Source organism: Heptranchias perlo, chromosome 25 (assembly GCF_035084215.1).
Source record: "Heptranchias perlo isolate sHepPer1 chromosome 25, sHepPer1.hap1, whole genome shotgun sequence".
NCBI classification, from domain to species: Eukaryota; Metazoa; Chordata; class Chondrichthyes; order Hexanchiformes; family Hexanchidae; genus Heptranchias; species Heptranchias perlo.
Genome location: NC_090349.1, coordinates 25,105,875 through 25,127,401, shown reverse-complemented (window position 1 = coordinate 25,127,401; position 21,527 = coordinate 25,105,875). Strand labels below are relative to the sequence as shown.

At 37.9% G+C, this 21,527-nt stretch overlaps 1 protein-coding gene across 7 annotated transcripts in view; it reads right to left on the bottom strand.

The window, feature by feature from the left end:
- Positions 1 to 5,163: 5,163 nt before the first annotated feature.
- Positions 5,164 to 21,527, bottom strand: part of clip1a (CAP-GLY domain containing linker protein 1a) — a 153,539-nt gene continuing 137,175 nt past the window's right edge. For 6 of the 7 annotated variants that reach the window (XM_068005770.1, XM_068005775.1, XM_068005776.1 and 3 more), the window contains 5 exons: positions 16,465 to 16,582; positions 14,259 to 14,418; positions 12,119 to 12,168; positions 6,769 to 6,896; positions 5,164 to 5,953 (listed from right to left, as the gene is read on the bottom strand). In XM_068005770.1, coding sequence (XP_067861871.1) covers positions 5,725 to 5,953; positions 6,769 to 6,896; positions 12,119 to 12,168; positions 14,259 to 14,418; positions 16,465 to 16,582 — 685 coding nt within the window. In that variant the 3' untranslated portion in view covers positions 5,164 to 5,724. Of the gene's footprint in view, positions 5,954 to 6,768; positions 6,897 to 12,118; positions 12,169 to 14,258; positions 14,419 to 16,464; positions 16,583 to 17,709; positions 18,062 to 21,527 lie in introns of those variants that run through there. The other variant, XM_068005774.1, reaches the window with a different exon arrangement.

The window sequence follows — 21,527 nt, the reverse complement described above, 5'->3', positions numbered from 1 at the left end:
TTATCTCAGTCCTAAATGCCGTACCCCGTATCCTGAGACTGTGATCCCTCCTTCTGGACCCTCCAGCCAGGGGAAACATCCTCCCTGCATCCAGTCTGTCGAGCCGTGTCAGAATTTTATACGTTTCAATGAGATCCCCTCTCATTCTTCTAAACTCGAGTGAATACCAGCCGAGTCGACCCAATCTCTCCTCATATGACAGTCCTGCCATCCCAGGAATCAGTCTGGTGAACCTTTGCTACACTCCCTCTATGGCAAGTATATCCTTTCTTAGGTAAGGAGACTAAAACTGCACACAATACTCCAGGTGTGGTCTCACCAAGGCCCTGTATAACTGCAGTAAGACTCAAATCCTCTTGCAATGAAGGCCAACATACCATTTGCCTTCCTAGCTGCTTACTGCACCTGCATGTTTGCTTTCAGTGACTGGTGCACAAGGACACCCAAGTCCCTTTGTACATCAACATTTCCCAATTTATCACGATTTAAATAATACTCTGCCTTTCTGTTTTTCCTTTCGAAGTGGATAACTTCACATTTATCCACATTATACTGCATCTGCCATGTATTTGCCCACTTGTCCAAATCGCCTTGAAGCCTCTTTGCACCCTCCTCACAACTCACGATCCCACCTAGTTTTGTGTCATCAGCAAACTTGGAAATATTACATTTGGTTCCCTCATCCAAATCATTGATATATATTGTGAATAGCTGGGGCCCAAGCACTGATCCCTGCGGTACCCCACTAGTCACTGCCTGCCACCCCGAAAAAGAACCATTTATTCCTACAGTATATTACCACCAATCGCATGTGCTTTAATTTTGCACACTAACTTCTTATGTGGGACTTTATCAAAGGCCTTCTGAAAATCCAAATAAACCACATCCACTGGTTCTCCCTTATCTATTCTACCAGTTACATCCTCAAAAAACTCCAGTAGGTTCGTCAAACATGATTTCCGTTTCATAAATCCATGTTGACTTTGTCTAATCCCATTGATATTTTCTAAGTGTCCTATTGTCACATCCTTTATAATAGATTCTAGCATTTTCCCTGCTAATGATGTTAGGCTAACCAATCTGTAGTTCCCTGTTTTCTCTCTCCCTCCTGAAAAACAGCACCTGTCATTACAGCACTCCCACAGTGCTGCACTGAAGTGTCAGACGAGATTATATGCTCAAGTTTCTGGAGTAGGGCTTGAACCAAGACCTTTTGCGTCAGACGCACGCGTGCTACTACTGAGCCAAGGCTGGCACTGTTAGTTTCAGGTTGTCAATCACCATTCTCAACTGGATATGGTACAGTTACAGAGCTTTGCTCTGATCTGTTGGTTGTAGGATCACTAAGCTTCTTCTATAGATTGCTGCTTTTGGAGTTTAGTGTGCAGGTGGCCCTGTGTGATAGCTTTTCTAGGTTAACACCGCATTTTAAGTTATGCCCAGTGCTGCTCTTCGGTATGCCCTTTTATCTCTGTGGTGAACCAGGGATGGTCTCCTGGCTTGATGGTGATCAAGGGTGAGGGTGTGCCACGCTATGAGGTTACAGATTGTAGTGGTGTACAACTTGGCTGCTGATGGTCCACAGCACCTCATGGACGCTCAATTTTTGGCTGCTAGATCTGTTCTTAATTTGTCTCACTTAACACAGTAGCAGTGCCGCACTACACAATGGAGGATGTCTTTGCTGGAAAAATGAGAGTTTGGGGATATTAACCTAACGTGTCCAGTGGGAAACAGATGGGATCAGATTGGCTGTCCATTTTACAGCCCGCCTGATTTTACTTTCCATTGTAGAAACTAAAATCGGGCAGGGTGTAAAATGGCTGGTCTATCTGAACCAGCCAGTTTCCTGCCGAGCTGGTTAGGTTAAAATTACCCCTTTGCCTTCACAAAGACTGTGTGGTGGTCACTTCTACCAGTACTATCGTTACAGATGTGTCTGTAATAGGTAGGTTGGTGAGGACGAGATCAAGTGGTTACTTCCTCGTGTTGAAGGGCAGTGTTTTAGTGGGCAGTGGTGTTCCATAGGGTTCAGTTCTGGGGTTACTTTTGTTCACATGCATCAATAATTTAGATACGGACTCAGAGGGAGTGGTTTTAAAATTGTAGATAATACCAACATAGGAGGTATAGTTAAATCTTTATAAGACCAAAGGAAACCATAAAAGACTATTGATGATAGGGGAATGGGCTAAAAAGAGGCAGATGGAATTCAACGTCAATGTGTGAGGTGATACATTTTGGTAAAAAAACTGCAGTAATTATACTGCAGTTTTTTTACCAAAACCAGAGGGATTGGAGATAACAGGTTCACGGTACATTAAAGGCAGTACCTCAGGTTGATAAGGCTGTTGGAAAAAAAGCAAATGGAATTCTAGGTTTTATCACAATAGATATAGAATACAAAAGAGGTAATGATGAGGCTATACAAAACCGTAATAAGACCTCAGTTAGAGTACTAGGTGCCGTTTTGGGTTCCACACAATAAGAAGGGTATTGACGCTTTAGAGAGGGTACAAGGTGAATTCACTATGCTGCTGTCCGGAATGAGGAAATGCAAATATGAAGACTTGAAAAATTGAGGCTTTTTGTGTTAGAACAATGCAGATTACGGGGCAGAATTATAGGAGTATTTAAATTATGAAAGGATCACACAGGATCGATAGAAGCAGACTGTTTCTAGTGATTGAGAGGTCTAGAATGAGGGACCATAAATACAAGGTTAAATGTGAGAGATTCAGAACAAAGAGCAAGAGAAATTTCTTCACATTATTACGAGGCTATGAATGAACTTCCAGGGCTAGCGGATTATATATACATTCAAGATTAGATTGAATAGATGGATGAAGAAAATGGGAATGAAGGGAAATGGGAATAAGACAGGTAAATATGATCAGGACTATTTGCTCGTGTGGAAGATAAATGGCAACAGAGATTGGTTGGGCTGATTGGCCTGTTTCCATGTTGTAACTAATATGTTGGTTCCCTCACCACCTGAGGCAGGCTCAGTCAGAAAAAGATGATTCCTGTTCCTTCTAAATGGATAAAGTTGCTATGTTTATAGTTGCAAACGGAAGCTGAATCACCAAATTCACCCTGTTGCTGGTGTGTCCCCCATCTACAACTGTGTTAAATCCCATTTGCATTTGGAATCAAAGGTTGGAATGCTTCCGTATTAATGCAACTCCAATTGCCAATATAAACTTGACATTCTTTTATCCAAATTGATCCTGGGGCAAAGGTTTCCTGGGTAACATATAAGATTGTGAGGGGTCTTGATCGGGTGGATGCAGTAAGGATGTTCCCAAAGATGGGTGAAACTAGAACTAGGGGGCATAATCTTAGAATAAGGGGCTGCTCTTTCAAAACTGAGATGAGGAGAAACTTCTTCACTCAGAGGGTGGTAGGTCTGTGGAATTTGCTGCCCCAGGAAGCTGTGGAAGCTACATCATTAGATAAATTTAAAACAGAAATAGACAGTTTCCTAGAAGTAAAGGGAATTAGGGGTTATGGGGAGCGGGCAGGAAATTGGACATGAAGCTGAGTTCGGATCGGTCAATGCCCTGTGGGTGGCGGAGAGGGCCCAGGGGCTATGTGGCCGGGTCCTGCTCCGACTTCTTGTGTTCTTTAGATTTGTGGTTGGGATCAGATCAGCCATGATCTTATTAAATGGCGGAGCAGGCTCGAGGGGCCGATTGGCCTACTCCTGCTCCAATTTCTTATGTTCTTATGTTCTTATGTAAGTCAGATTTACTGCTGAATTAAGGACAGAAACCTGGATCTGACAACAGAGCACCAGAAGATGGGGATTCCAACTACCTTGAAGCAGATTTTTGGTTCTGTATTCTGCTGGTTCGACTGGCATTTCTTGGATTACAAATTGGGCAGGCGTCACAACCGATTGTTCTGACTGAACAAAATTAGTACATCAGCTTTACAATATTGTGGATATGGACTATCCCTGCTAATAGTATTTAAATGTGTAAAACAAACTGTGCATCATACTGCTGCAGATTGTGATTTCAAATGTTCACAACAATGGGCATATCCTCAGTCCATGTAAATGGCCTTGACAGAAAACTGCAGGATGTGTATTTTGACAAAAGTTACTTGGTGTTTTTCATTCTCATCATACCTATTTGAAAAACTGTAGGTTTGATGACAATAAGTCATTTATCCATACTGTCAACATAAAATAAAATATCTAAGTGCTAAGTTTGCATTTATGGTTATGTGTACATGGTTCCCAGCATGGCCATTTGTTAAAGGAACGCAGAAGACCAGGTTAGAATTTAATAACGCAGCTTTAAATTGATATGGTGTTAAGGTGAGGTGGGGGAAAAGAGGAAGATAATGGCAGATTTAAAGATAAGCAATTTTTGTTTTTAATAGATCGCACTTATTGATCAAGTTATTGATTCAAAACTACAATGTACAGCTTTTTTTTTAAAGTGAAGTGCAATAGTACATTGCTCATTCCAGTCATTAATGACCTTCATTTCTGGCATGACCTTATTTTGAAATTTTTAGATTCTAATACAGTAATTTTTGTTGAGGGGTTAAGTGGTTTAATTATAATTACTAATTGGTAATGAACCAAAATACTTTTAAAGATTTCTTTAAAATGTTTCAGATTGTAGGAAAACAAATAAAATGTTAGGAACTATATTCAGATGGTCTCATCCTGGTATGTTTTCAATGTTCACGGAACCATTGTGCAGTTTAAATCACACTAAAATTTAAGAGTCTCATGGAAAGTGGGTGAACATTGTCTTTGTGACTAATGTGTGCAGTTAATATTCTAGGCTGGACACACAAAGACAACCGAATGAATGCTGTGGTTTGTTTAGAAATACAGAACCTATGAAATAACTGTTCTGGACATTGACTGAGAATCAAGAAACAGGGCAAATTTAAATAGTCACTAGAGGAGACGTTTTAAATGTGAATGCACCTTTAAAAATCAAATAATACATAATGGCTTTTCCTGATATGGTTTTGACTACATGACAGTCAACTATAAAATTCTTAAAAATGGAGAAGGGAACAATAATAATTGTCAGAAAATGTAAGGCCTTGCAGAGTACTTCAGAATCAAAATTTCAGAAGTTGTTCAACCAAACAAGCTGCATCATATACAGATGAAGAGAAGGTAATCAAAACAGCCATAGATAATAATTTATTAAAGTTGACAGTACACTCAGTGTTTGGGTTAATACTGTCTTTACATATTCCTTCTTCCTGCAACAATTGTAATACTATACATTCATTTCAAAACCCAAACTTAGAAATGAAAGAAAAATATTCAACATATCCGTATGCTGATTTCTGAGTAAATTACTCTGGGCAAAATTAATCAAAGGTATATACAAGTTTATAAGCCTAATTTCCCCACATATATTTTACATATAGTATGAAAAACAATATAATGTTCACACTCTTTTTATACATAGACTAAAGTCTGACATTCAGAAGCAGATAGTTTCAAATGCCACAAGATTTTTATACACTGAATCATAATCCAAACTTACTAATTGTTCTGTACAAGTTATTTTTAAAATAAGTTGATATTGAAACTGTAATAAATGCAGTTATACGGATGTTTAGTACAGAGTAATGAAGGGATAGGAGAAAAAACTGATGGTTAAGCAGAAAAGAAAAGCAAAAATACTGTTTGCAGATTTATGCAAACAACTCAGATCACGTTTGTGGTCCAGTATTGCATTAGAAGGTCTCATCATCATTGCAGCTGTTCGTCCAGTGCCCAAATACCTCACAGATGCCACAATAGGGGCGCTCATCTTTTCTACTGCCATGGTAAGTAGTATGTGGTGGAGACTCAGACATCTGTGCCTGCGTGGGACAATCCTCTGTATCGTGGAGATCAAAGCAATCACAGATATCACAGAAGAGACGAGGTGGTGGTTTTTTCTTTGTTTGTGTCTGATCCAAGCTGCAAAGAAGACATTTAGCATGGTAATTTCAGTAGTACTTAATTCTATCCTCCTCAGAAAAGTCTGCAAACTAGATTTTTCTGCCCCTTGTCTGAAGGTGGAAACTTTAAATGGCTGAAGGAAATGTGAAAGGTTCTTTTGGTCTTTTTATTTTCAAAGGCATAGCACGTATTTTTTCCCTTCTTTCCCATGGTTTCCTTGTGCTACATGTCATCTTCAGTCAAAGGAATTAACAGGCAACTTGTCAATAAGGAATGTGTGACAGGAGTTGGGTGACAATGTCCTTGAAGGGGAAGTACCTGTCCTCTGCAAAGTGCCTCGCACTATAGAATAATTAAGACTGGTGAGTCACCCTGTGTGGAATCATCGTTACAAACTCACAAACTACCACAATGGACTGGACCTTCAACAGGCTGTCACCTCAAGTAGCTATATTTTTAAATAATTGTACAATAACCCTCTCACTTCAACAATCTCATACTTCCACCCCTTTTGGGTTTCCTTTTACTGCATTAAGTTATCCTGTACCACGGACTATTCCACAACCAAGATGGGAAACAAATGACTTGCTCTCAAGCACATGCTGCTCTTGAAATAGGTGTTAGATAGTTCATTAGAGTTGTGTACTTCCAGTTACCCTGATTTCTCCTCTCTTCCTCTTGGGAAGTGCCTCACCTCCTCTTTCCTCAATAACCTAATATCAAGGACTCACCATGTGAAGAATCAATTGCAGATTTCCCAGTGCAGACAGTTAAACATATTCCAAATTGTGTCCAGTAATTTAATAACACATTTAGTGAGTATTTCAGCTTACCTGCCAAAATTGTTCGAATCAGTAGCAACATTGCCATTAAGGGATGCTTCAGCCAACCTTTCTAGCTGCACCTTCAGTTCTTCATTCTTCCTTTGTAAATCCACTATCACGGAGTTCAGGAAATCAATCTGGGATTCAAAGAAGTAAAACATGAACACTCCTCTCCAAAATACATTGCTGTACAAATTCTTAAAAGGGGGTGCGCACTCTGATCTATTAACTGTGATAGAATAGAAAAAGTAGGCTTAATTTTAGAAAAGAGGGCCCAAACTAATTGAGCGCTCTATTCCAGAACATCCTGCGCACATATACACTAAAGCATTTTGTGAATATTAAGTTTAGTCATTTGGAGTTTGTCAGTTAAACCATAATAATAGAGGTTCTATATCCTTTTGGACACATTGAATTCACAGACACACAGGAGATAAGTATTCTGCAGACTTACACAAAGACAATTTTTTTTTTCTGTAAAGGAAAAATTAAAATATTTGTTCTGAATATGACTAACATTTGTATAAACACTGGAAAATGATTCAGTGTCACAATAAAGATGCAATTATTCTGTAAATGCATAAAACACAAAATTATAATAATGATTAGTTACTAAAAATTCTCAGGCCTGTTTTACGTTTGCATGTAAACTTACAAGTTTATAAAATGTTTTTATTTGAAATATGATCCAGTTTTAAACATGTGCACAGATAGGACATTTTTTTAAGCTGAGAATCCAATCATGCAGTTATTTCAACATTAAACTCTTTAGATTTTGAAACATGCATCAAACATTATCAAATGAAGATAAATTAATAAATCACCATCATTGTCAGTTGTTTTCTTTACAACTTCGTAACATTTGTATTACTTTAAAGACTGCATGGGGAAAATTTATTTTAACGGGATTAATATACAAGCTTTTATGAAGTATCATTAAAAAATATAATGGGTATCAGAAAGTCATTACAACTCTCATTGAAGGATCACCACCATCCAGGTTTGAACTGGACAGGCCAGTATTACAGATGATCACCTGTTAATTTCAAGTAATTGAAATGTTTTGCCAATGCTTGATCTGTAAAAAGACACTGCACATGAGTAGTACGATCGCTCATGCACAAATTGATCTGCTCACTCATGCAAACACAAAGCTGACCTATTTCATATTTGTGTATATGTGACTTTGACATTTTGTACATATGCGTTCAGCACTGTTTTGTGCAACCAGAATGTCTTGATCCAGTCTGTTTTTGATTTGGGAATTAGATGTTACCATAGATCAGATGATATTATACAATTTGGGAATTAGATGGTTACCATAGATCAGATGATATTATACAATTTGGGAATTAGATGGTTACCATAGATCAGATGATATTATACAATTTGGGAATTAGATGGTTCCATAGATCAGATGATATTATACAATTATAATTGATAAGCATCATCTGAACCCCAAATCGAGATTACAGTATATAAATTCTTCATTGGTGTCTATTAGAATATATCGAAGATCATGGAGGCAGTTCGGTTTGTGTTCTTTTGCTGGGAGCATTGTAAAATCAGACAGCAACCAACAGCTGGTTCCATTTGGTGATGTTTGATAAGCAGGATTAACTACAATGATAATTAATAATCTACAGAAATTGAGAGATAACTGTCTGTACATTTATAATATAACACTCGCAGATCTCCCCTGGCATTGCAAAAGGCAAGTCGAAGGATACGCTGTTTTCTAACAGGGGCGTTTATGTCATGTATGGCAGATCATCAGGACCACTGATTTATTGCACCTAAACAACTCAAATTCTTTTTTTATTGTAAAGTATTCTGGTATTTTTCCTGGTGCTTGGGGAATCACATTCCATGATTCTAAAGCATTATTCTGTGAAAACTGGAAATGGGTGCATTTAATTTTTTATTGCTTATAATTTTTTTTTAGAGCTTAAGATATACAAGATGGTATGTTAAAATGTACCAGTTGGAAGTAGGTAACTGATATTTAGTTGTCCTGGGGAGAGGGTGCTTTAGTTGCATGGTTGGGGTGAGCAATATTTGGGCTTTGATAGCACTGGGGGATGGTAGTATTCAGAGAGCTGTGGTTTGGTAACACTGCGGAGGGGGAACCTGAGGATTTCAGGGTGAAAGGTGGGGTTTGGCTTATTGGTGGATTCCTGGTGTCTGTTAGCAGTGAGGGGAGGACAGGACACAGGCCTGACAGCATTTGGAGGGCGGGAAGTGGGGGTTGGTACTGGATCTGGCAGCACTGGTTTTCAATTTCTAAGAAATCTCTGCAAACATTGAATTCAATGTTTTGTAATTGGTTCCTGGACATTCGACTCTCTGTGACTGACTGTGCCAGTCTGTCTCTGAGTTTGTCTCTGTTTCACAGCTGTCACTAATTAGGATGTTCACATTTCTAACTATCAACAAATCACAGGTGATGGATGATAATAGCCTTTCGGATTTGCCCGAGAAACTTTCAAAATTCAATTCATTTGTTCATTTTGGAAAAACAACAACTCAAAATTAGGATGAGAAAAGGCATGATCCCTCACAGCTTGATATATTTTCTGAAGTAAAAAATGAATATTTTTTATTTAAAAGGTTAATTGAAAACGTACTCAAATTCATCATCCGTTTTATAGTCAAATAATTTTCAAAAACACAAGCTCAAATACTGTTAGAAAGAAGGAACTAGCATTTATAAAGCGCCTTTCATGACCTCAGGACATTCCAAAGTGCTTCACAGTTAAAACCAATTAATTATTTTTGAATGTAGGGAAATGCAACAATTTGCACACAAGGTCCCACAAACAGCAATTAGGCAAATGACCAGTTAAACTGTTTTAGTGATGTTGCTTGAGTGATAAATGTTGGGCAGGACATCAGGAGAACTCCAGTGCTCTTCTTCGAATAGTGCCATGAGATCTTTTATATCTACCGGAGGGCTGACGGGACCGACAGTGCAGCACTCCCTCAGTACTTCAGTGTAGTGTCAGCCTGGATTATGTGCTCAAATTTCTGGAGTGGGACTTGAACCTACAACCTTTTGAGTTAGAAGTTGCATTGTATCAGTTGGCCTAACTAAGTGCGACTGATGCATCCTGGAAAATTGAGCACACTGTACATTCTGAGACTGCAGGATCTGGATTCAGCGAACAGTCACAGCTTTGGGGAAGAATATTAAGTTTAAGTTCAAACTTTTGGGAGAGGTTGAATTTTTTTTAAATGAATGCATTAAAGGACAATTCAATGGATAAAGTTAATAATGTCATTTTGAATTATCTAATTTTTTGAATATTTGTTGATTCATTTATCACTTTTCCCCCTCATTTTTATTGGTGGTTTCTCTTGTTCAGTCATTTAGGATTGGTTGGTTTCTTAAATCCTTAGTAGTTTCTTATTGGCAGTTTTCTAACTTTCTTGCTTTTGATTCACACTTCAGTTTTGATTTGCTGTTTTACTTTGGGTCAGTGTTATGGGAAAAGCACAATCGAAAAAGTGTGACAATGGGAAGCAAGAGTGACAAATAGGAATTGAGTTCAATACTTTTAAAATATTATAGACATGTTTAATTGATAAACATGCTGCAATCTAGAGACTCACAATAGTAATGAATACCACTTAAGATCATCCTGTACAGAAGGCATTCAATATTTTTTTTTCTTTTAATGCACATTCCTGCCTGACAATATTTACTGCTCAATAGGATTCAAGTACCAGGATGATCTTAGTTAGGGATTTTTCAAAAAGACAGAAATGCAGAATAAACAGATACAAAGGGAATGCCAAGCAATAACAAACCATTTGCTGTTTGGAGAGAAGCATCACCAGCATCAAGAGGGGAAAAAAAATGGAGAAAGCAGTTAGCACAAGTTTAAATTTTTTTTCAAATAAACTTTTTTGGCTTACATATGAAATTTACCGGACAGTTTCTGAGTAACAACCCCCAATGACAGAATAATCCAGTTATTGGAAAAATGTCTTAGCATTCCATTACATTGCATGCTAACATTTCTGCACAATTGTAATTGGACCACACTAAGGTTGACCTGTGCGCTAAAATGTTGAATTTTTTTTTAAGTATGGAAAAGGGTACCTGCTACATTAAAAAGCTGCCGGTACACACTTTACTGTTTTGTTTTCAAACATTTTGAGCAGAGAACATTTGCCTGCTCACAAGCAAACATGTAACTCCTCCACTCCTGAAATAAAAAAAGTCAACAACTATTACCATAGTAAACTATTCTCAGGTTTGGAAAAATCTAAGAAATTTCCTTAATCCTTTCACAAAAGATTAAAATTAGACTGTATGTAGGAGCAGCTCATTGACAGATCTATAATGAGCAGATCTTTTTGTTTCATCAAAATAAAATTCCATACAGTATAACCTGATTGCATTTTTAAAACAAATGACAAATTAACAATGGTCATTATCATAGCTATATTTTTCAAATTGGACAGAAAAATATAATAATGATCAAATTAGCAACTAATTTAAACTGGCAGATCTCTCCTGGCAACGCATATAGGTAGTTTGAGGCCTACGAGACTGAGGTCGGACTTGGTTTGCCGTCACTGTTATACTTTGACAGTTTTTGTGTCAGCTTGGTATTCAGGTTTGGGGGGTCACCTAGAAGAAGTGACCCTCCCAGTTTCTGCTAGTCTCTCTTTTTCCCTGTGTTTTTCTCCCTCTCTGTTTCTCTGCCACTCCTGTGTCTGTTACTCTCTCCGTTACCATCTCCTGTGTTCATTACTCTCATGGTTTCTGACTGGTTCCCAGGGACCACACTACATTCCAGTATGACTGGGTAAGGTTTGTATAGGGTAGCAAGAGCATGAGCAATTTAGCCACCAAATAACATGGCCACTTTCACCAGCAAGTTACTGTCCAGTTATATCGCTGTCGGAAGCAGTGCTGCCAGCAAAGGCATGGACCTTCGCGTGGTGTACAACTCCAGCAGCCCCCAACAAGACCTCATTTGCAGCTCACTTTGGGACTGCCATTGGTGGCAACATGAGAATACAATGGAGTCTATAACCCTTTTGTTAATCTTCACAGCTAGAAGAGGATGTGTGGAAGCAAGTGGTCATCAGGAAATGAGAGAAAAAGGAAAGACAATTAAAAAGGAATAATAATAATTAAAAAAATACAAGTTCTAACCTGTGGTCTATTCTGGAATTTGAGAGACTTAAATCAATTTGTTCAATGCATACTTTCAATAATGTCTGGTTAAACTTTACGACCACAGCTTCAATACATCTCTCCTCTTGTACATTTGCTTAGTTTTTTCCTTTTTTATTTTAACAAAATAATTTTGCAGTTAAGAAAGTTGTAAAATGACAGACTTACCTGGCTCTCAGCTGAATCGTCTTCTCCTAGTTCTTCAATGACTGGTTCACCTTTAAATAACAAAGAAAGACGTTTAAAAACTATAAATATGCATAAAATCATAAGGAATATTTAAGCTTGGGAGAACATTGTGACAACAACATGTTCTTCATATTTTGAAGAACTATTGTGCCAATTTTTAATATTTCAAAACATTAGGTGAGACCTTAAAGTAGCAAGCATCATTATCTACATCTTTTGTTGTCATAGGTCAGGGATTAACTACATATTTTTGTTGGCTGACTGTAGAATCATAGAAACTTATTGCACAGAAGGAGGCCATTCAGCCCATCGGGTCTGTGCTAGCTCTTTGCTAGTTTCAGCATTAGCTCGAACATATGTTTGAGGATCTCTTCTTTGTGGTTGTTCGTTTATTCCTTTAGGTTCAGCCTTAGTTCAGTAGTAGCACTCTCGCATCTGAGTCAGTAGGTCGTGTGTTCAACCCTCACTTCATTAACTTGAACACATAATCTAGGTTAACACTTCAGTGCAGTACTGAGGGAATGCTGCACTGTCGGAGGTGCTGTCTGCCCTCTCAGGTGGATGCAAAAGATCCCATGGCAATATTCAAAGGGCAGGGGAATTCTCCTGGTGTCCTGGCCAACACCACTAAAACAAATCCAGTAATTTATCTCATTGCTGTTCGCTGGACTATGCTCTGTGCAAATTGGCTGCTGCATTTTCTTACATTACAACAATGACTACACTTCAAAAGTTCTTCATTGGCTGCGAAGCGCTTTGGGATGTCCAGAGGTCGAAACAGGTGCTATATAAATGCAAGATCTTAATTTCTCAGAAAAAGAAAGTGCCTAGGGAGGTCAATTTCTAACAGTTTTCTTATAATTTATTTGTAATTCTGTTACAGATAGTTGATTAATGTAACTGCCGATTGCTTACATCTCATTTTAGATTTTTTTGTCAATTTTCCCCAAATTTTGGAAAACATCAAACTTACAGAAAGTCACAACAAAATAGGTCTGACTAAAGTGAAGAAAGATATGAACTTTGGAAATTTGATCCCTTTTGCCATTCAGTACATTTAAAAATATTGGGGGGGGGGGGGGGGGGAGGGGGAAGAAATTTTAGCCCTCCCACCTGATGGGAACTGGGGAGAGGGGGTGGGCAGTTAAAATTGGCCTGGGTTACTTACCTTCCGTTTCTGATTTTAATGGATGCTCTGGACAGGCAGCTAAGGTGCCCATCCAAAGCTGGCAGGGTCCTAATTTGCAAATTCTAATTGGGGTCCAATGATGTGTTTGGGCACCGACAGCGATTGTAAGCAGCTTGCTTGCTAAGTAAAGGTCAGCGTGAAGAGGATCAGGAAGCTGAAGAGGTTCTCCAGATAAGTTTTTTTTTTACTTTCTTTTTGTGGGGCCTGGAGGAGAAAGAGTGCTCTCCCAGGCCCCACAAGGAAAGTTTAGGTCTCGCCTGCCACGGTCTCCTTCCACCCCTGCTCCCCCATTTCCAACACGAGACTCTCCGGAACCCTATTCCCCACACTTGCCTGAATGCAGACGATTTTTCCGGAGGCCAACCGCTGCTTTCCACGGTTAAAATTGCCGTAGCCTCATATTGTGAGTGGGTAGGAGAGAAACTAACTGAAAATAGCAGTTTCTCGCTGGAAGCCCGCTGGCAGTTAAAATTCTGCCCCCCCCACCTCACCCCACCCCATGATACGGCAGCACACCACACTACAAAGTGGTTGAGATGGCTTTTGCATCTTTCATGCCCTGCGTGAATTTTTTGACCTCAATGCTACAGTTGGATACCAGGGAAGGAAAGCCACCCCAGGCCACTCACATCAACTTCCTAGTAATTTTGTAACAGTAGTGGCAAAAGCTTGGGAGGATATTCGCTAGGGTAGGGCTCAGAAAGGCCATTGAAACAGGGGGCAGAGAAAATATTTACAAAAAGAGGAGAATCCTAATTTTACACTGAAAAGTGGAAAAATAAAGCACTCAAACTTGTCAATAATCATCCAAAGTAGCTCAGATTAAAATACATACCAATATTAATGGAAGAGATTAAACCACTGTACTACTTTTTAAAAAAGGTAGGAGCAAATATCAAGACTATGGATGTTCTATTGATGTCTATTTACCTGAAGAGGATGTGACGTTGTCAAGCTGCCTCTTGTTATCATTGATTTTCTTCTCCAAACTCTGCACCTTTTGTTCAAGTTTTGATTTATCGGATTCCAATGATTGGACGACTGAATGTAATTTTTTTGCCATGGCATTCTCACTTCGTAGCACTGTGATCTACAAACCAAACAATGTCAAGTATCACTGGGTGTGATGGACAACAACATGTGTTTCACAAAGCACTTCCTTGCCTAAAAATATTTACTTTAAGATAATTTCCAGTAAAGTCAAATTGAAGCCATACAAATAGTTTTAGATCTCAGATACTAAACTGTACGTGGAACTCCCTGCAACAAATTACAAGTAATTTAGAATTCATTAGTCTGATGACACTGCCGCCACAGATGTTTACTGTCCCAAATTAAAATTTCAGTGCTGCTTTCAGTATTGGCTCCTTCATTTAGCTTTGACCCAAGAAAGGTTTTTCAGATTTGCATTAGGACAACATCAGTACTTATTGGCTTTCAGCTGGGTTAGTGGGTCACATTAAAAATTGGTGACAAGGAAGTGTGCATAACAGAAGCATAAATTGCTGACAGGCTCATTCAGGCTTTAACTACTTAGTTTACTGTCGCATCAGGAAAAGTGAAGTAGTTATGGTGAGAAACTCTGGGTCTCTGGATTAAATGTTTCACAATGTTCTAAAATACTGAATCAACATTGGTTACATGGTTCACAATTTTTTTTGAAAAGCACTATATCAAATTGTATCCATGGTATTCATTGGCGAAAATCACTGACAATGTCACCAAGATATCGTTGGGATTGGGAGAGGGGGAGGGGAAATACAAACACGCAATAAAAACGTTGGACTTTAAAAAAAAATGCAAGTACTTTAACCCATTTCAAAATGTGCTTATACAAGTGCTAAATGTTTTAGCCATTTCTGACATGTAGCAAACTGATTGAAACAATAGAAAGATTACACCGTGCTATTTTTAACAGAGCAATGTCTCATGAGAAGTCTCTCAATTTAAATGTTTCAGTCAAAACTTACTTCAGTTACAAATCAATGTTTTTGTGAAAAGTTTCTCAACACCGTAATCTAATAAAACACCAAACTTGATAAGAGAATGACCCTGAAGTTTTGTATTTTGATATTAGTGATATGACATGTCAATGTAGTACAGAAAATTTAGACACAAATCCCAATACATTAATGGTCCCAAATCCTAGCAATGCCTGTTTTTGAAAGGAGCCCAGAGAATGTGAGGAAATCACTTAACTTTGATTAAAATTCCAAAATAAATTTGAAGAGCTGCTCTCACAGCATTTGTTCTCCTTTTGAAAAATCAAACTGTTACAATCATGAATACATTTTTGTTAATTTGCAGCTTTCATTAGCTTTATTTGAAAATTTTTACTTAAACACGGAGTATTGATGATATCATGGGGGAGGGATAGTAGTTGGAGCATTTACTAAGACTGCCAACATTACTGACCTAGATTGAGACTGTTAAACCTTAAGTATCTCAGCCAACTTGAAATCAGCTCTCTCACATGGTCAGGCTGAGAAACTCTTGCAAGCCAATTTACCCGTATGATGTCATGAACACTTACACCAAGGTTGTCTGATTGTGAATACTGAAGGTAAGCAATCAATTTCAGTGGGCTCCCATCGATGTTACTGTCAGAAAACCTAGGGCCTTAGTGTTTAGGCAACAACAGTTTTTTTAAACAAGGGTGCAGAAATAAAAAATAACATTTAATTACTAATTTTTTATATGAGGCAATTTATTCTCTAAAGGAATCCACAGTATCTAGCAGAAATACATTTCTTATTATTTAGAATGGAGCGAAGTTTTTTTTTTAAGTCCACTGAGGTACAGTGAGGAGGCAAATACTACGTATTCATCTGTTCAAAATCTGAAAAAACTCTTACTAGGTTGAATGAGTTATCAAATGTATCATTTGGAACGGTAAGACTTTCTTTTGTTCACACTGGAGTATGGAGTGTATTAAACAAAATTAATCTTTCTTCCCTACTCAGATGCTTTTTAAATCGATGAGCAATGCCACTGGAGATCAATAAGCATCCTTATGAATAAATGGAAGACAACAGGCTTTTAGTGAAGCTCAACTATTTTTCATTTTACTATTATTATTCGTGGAATATTTACATATTCCAAACTTTTGCCATCTGCTTAAACAGATAACTCTTACCTCATTCCTGAGTTTCTCTAGTTCTTTGTCTCTATCTGTGATCAAGGCACTAGTAGCAGTGATGGATTTTTGTAAGGAGTTTTTATCTTCATCAAACTCTTTCTTTAATAAAGATTCTCTGCAGAAAAATGAATCGTCTCAGAAAACTATCAAATCACAAATGTTTAAAAAGGCAAAATTCTAGTTTCACATTCACTGGTATACAGCAGCATACAACTGTCCAAAATTAACCAAATCAAGCCACTATCAAAATTCAGTATGCAGACGTTAATCATTACAATATTTTTGTACTTCTTTTTAGAAATAGGAAATCTCATACTTACATTTTCACTGTTTGTTGTGTCAATATTGTGACATTTTAGAACTGCAGTAAGACATAAAAACTATTCCAAAGTAGTTCGGGCCACACTGACACCAAATTGCATTTAAGGTCATCTGAACATGCATAGTTTTGCATACCAATGACTGTATCAGTGTTACTTATAAAGCACAGTACTGTTCAAGTCAACAAAATTGTATATTTTACTGTTAAAATGCTAATATAACACAAAAATACACACAAAATCCTAACTCAGTTAACGTCAGAATCTGTCATCCATTAAAGGCACATGATGCCAAGCAACACAGGTTACATGCGTAGCTCCACTGGAATTACCAGTGCCATGCAAATAAGTATCTGTTGTGAATCCAGCTGATATCTGCATGTTCCCTCTCTGCAAGTGGTATTGACCTGAACTTTCAAATAACGGAGACTATAAATAATTACATTTACACAGATTTAAACTTGGAAGAGGAAACATTCAGATCCAGTTGGCAAAGAGCAGGCTCATTAAGACACATAGCATGCTAAACGAAATGAAACCAATTCTTTGAGCGGAGATGGCAATATAAACTGCTAAATTGATTTCCATGCTATCAGTCATAATCAGGAATGAGAGAATTAAGTGGAGAATCTGGGTTTTATAGCAAAAGAACACGATGTTTGTCATAAGTGACCCTGGTCACCCCTGACAACCATTTCTATTTATTCCCCAGTGCAAAGTTGTTTAAAATATCAGAGATAAAGAGAACAGGATTGCCAACTGATGCAGTGAATTTGGTTTTCCAAATCTTTTGTGATAAGGTTAAATATATCATTTCTGAACATTTCAAAGGTCATTCATTCATTTTGGTAAATATATTTCTGAATGCTAACTGTTGGTTTATAATCTACATATCTTCAAATTTCCTTCCCTCTGCCTTTTGGTAAATATTTAAATTTTATAATTCTTTCCGGTCTGCTTGAAGACCTCTTTTATGCTGAATACATTTTCATTCTTGTGCGGATATATTTATATATATATTGTACACACTGGTGGACCTCCTGCGGTGTGACAATCTGTTTTGTAATTTGGGCCCCAATGGCAACTTCCCTCCTGCTCCTAGTAGAACTACACATGAGTGAGGTGGGTGCTATTAACAAAGCACTCAATTTTTAACAAAACTTTTGGCAAAAGAGGTGATTTGCTGGTGGGGAATGAAAAATCGATCGCTGTGTCTGAAATGCCTCGTGGGAGAAACCACTGTTCGGGTGCAGAGAGATGTCATGGCAGTTTTTCTGTAATTGAGAAATGTTTTTTTTTTAAGTGTAACGTTACTGCACATCATGCAACCAAAAAAAAGTAAGATGACCCGACAGATATAAATTTGAATTATATAGATGCACTCTATGTTGCAGAATATTTTGCAATACAAGCTAGAAGTAGCTAGTGATGAGGCATCAAAAACTTAGTTTGCAGCCAGTTATCGATGAATGAGGAATGCAAATGTAAATTAAATAGCACAGAACTGAAATTATAATATAAAAATGTCGATATTGTTTTGCTTGTGTTTAATTTCTGTTCTCTTTGTTTTGCATGTTATATTCTTGAAGGTGAGGGATATCAATGCTAGGAATGGGACATATTTTTCTCTTTTGTCACTCATGTCAGCATCGAGCACAGCACAGCTCACTCAGGGAAAACTCAACCTTAAAATAGCAAGACCCCTGCAGCAGCAGGTGCAGTTCCAATGATGCATTGAGACTCAAATTTTGTGCTAAACTGGAAAGTTTTGTGTTGTCGGTACACAAGGAACTAGTTTGATACTGCCCAAATTCAGCACTGAGAGGAGACTTTCACTCCACCAGGTTAGCAATGCACTGTACCAGAATGCAAGTCAGTGTCTGTATTTTCTCACGCATTCCCAAAACCATGCCATGCCCATCTGGAGACAGGCGAAATGGAGCAGTGGCCTGTTCTCCATAATAAAGGAAATCTGCACTGATGGGAGCCTGGGTATATGATGCCTGCCTGATTTATTTTGTGGAAACCGATGAATGGATTAAAAAGAACCAAGGAAGGAGAGGAAAAATAAAACTACAAGAAAAAAACATGGTAACTCAGTCATAAATGCTTTTCCCAGAATCTTTTGTGAAGAGAATAAAGTGACATCCTTTGCAATAGTTTCTGTAAATGCATTATGGAGAAGTAGCTTAATTTCCATGTGGTAGGATTACTCAAATGCTGTAGTATGATGTCAATTTAGCACATGATGCTGCAGCACTGTAACTGCTGTGTGATCTAGGACGTGGTTACTTCAATACAATTATAGCAGGCATCAACATTCCAGCAATCACATCTCTTTATAAAATGAATCCCCAAGGGATGATGGCTGACTTTAAACTCTGATAACTAATGAAATCCTTTGCAAAGAACAAAGCTCAAAAGTTTAAAATCCTGTTTGCCAATCTATCAGAGTATTTCTAAAATTCTGAACACGAAATTTACTACAAGTAGTGCATTCCATGTCTGTTAATTAATTCCAAATTTCTAATGTTTAAAGAAGTGTCTTAGATGTATTTTGTGGTCCAATAATTTTGAGTCAATCTTGGACCTTCATCACAACTTCTTTTCATTGAATAGTTTTACAATTAATATCCTTAATAAGTTTAGTTGGCTCGTTTTATTATCAAAGAATTGATGAACCAAAACAAAAAGTAACTAAAAGCAGTAAAGAAAAAAAATACATTAGATGCAACATCAACTGTGCTTTTAACAGGGATCTGAACATCTCACAAAGATTAAAAGCACTAGGTGAGAAAGGGAAACTGATCAAGACTTCACAGAAAAACTAACAACCCATTAGAATATAAATATGGATTGATAAATTGGCTCAACATATGAAAAGCAGAAATGTAAAGATTTACAGTATATTTTCTACTATCCTTGGTCTTGATTATATGCAAACAGAAATTTGTGAATGACAGCACCGCAGGAGTTATGTTTTATCTTCACTCACTTCTTTTGACTGTTCCTGCCCAGCAAGATTAACTAGTACAGCTGATCTACCAACTCAATTCTCCCCTTCGACCCATCTGCAACTTCAGCCATCCTATCAGAAGTGCACACTCAATGGCAACTATGTTCTCCAGTTAGAGGCCAGTGCTAAAGCTTGAATGCGCTTATCTCTAGTGCATTGCTCTCAGGGCAGACCCTAAAATCAATAGAAAGTTTGCCTGTTTAAATGTACTCCTGTACAAGTGAGCAGAGCATGTGTTAATCATAACATCAGCTGGACATGGAGTGCATTTAAACAGGCAAGCTCTGTTTATTTTAGAAATCAGCAGCTTTGCTGAAGGTAGTGCAGTGGAGGTTGCCAATGGGGTCGTCAGAGGTGAGCATATGCTGCCTTTAGTGGCCACCTCAGCAGCTGGGAAGCCTGTGGTTGGCATTAGGCAATAACATTGATCAGCTTTGCTGGACACAGTGGTAGATAGGTGAAAGAGCTTTAAGTTGGCAAAGGAGTTGGAAGATCAGCTATTATAGCATCAGTTGACCTAGGATGCAGCAACAGAGCAAAAGAATAGAGTGTTGCTGGAGTCTCTCAATCATACGCTAATTCCTATTTGCCAGGCATCACTTGCACAATGAATGGGTCTGTGTGCATAACATGTTTTGCTTTGAATAATTAGACCATAGTCCAGTGGGGGAAAATGCTTAGCAATATCTAGAAATGATCTGGAAATGCTAAAAATATTATTGTTGATTAGTAGTTACAATGCAACCCTTTTTGGTGAAATCTTATTGCCATATTTCATATCAGAAGCTATTTGCGTGCTTCAGATCAAATGTTTCACGAAATGGACTAAGCAGTAAGTTCAGGTTCAGCTGCAACTTGAAGTTACTCCATATTTTTGCATTCAAAATGTGATTAAAAAAAACTCAAATCCAGAGAAAGTGCACTAAATCTCTGCATTTTTCAGATTATGAATCTGAGTTGAAAAGCCAATAACCCTGAGATTGCCTATTTCCTGTACCACAACTCAAATAAATATCTTAATTATATTTCTTTAAAAACACATTCAGTGCCTTATGATTTAAAGTGTCAGTTTGAATTGATTTGAAAGGCAACTTGCCACTTCAACATATGAACTGAATGATGATAGATTAGTACTCAGGTTTTCATTGTTGTGTAGTTAGTTGATTCTCTCCACCCCCAACTTCATTTGGTAACCTTGCAATCACTGAAGTCAGGAGCATTAATACAGGGGAATACAAGACTTTTGCACTGTCCAAAAACCTTAAGGGTCATTTTCCGATTTTGTGTTCCCACCTGGTGTACATATTGGAATCCGAGCGCATACTATGTGATTTTCCAACCATTCATTTATATGGTCAGATTATAACGTAGTGTGTGTCTGAATTTCCAACTTTCTAAACCACTGGATCAGATTTACCTTTCCAGCGAGTAATAATATCAACATAACAGGTGTGTTATTCTTAATCAGTCACCTGGTGAATGGAAGCTTTTTTGTACCCCGTTATCATAGGCCAGTGAGCCTAACATCTGTTGGGAAAATACTAGAGTCTATAATTAAGGATAGAGTGACTGAACACCTTGAAAATTTTCATCTGATCAGAGAGAGCCAGCATGGATTTGTAACATGTAGGTCATGCCTGACAAACCTGATTGAATTTTTTGAAGAGGTAACTAAAGTAGTGGACAGGGGAATGTCTATGGATGTCATTTATATGGACTTCCAG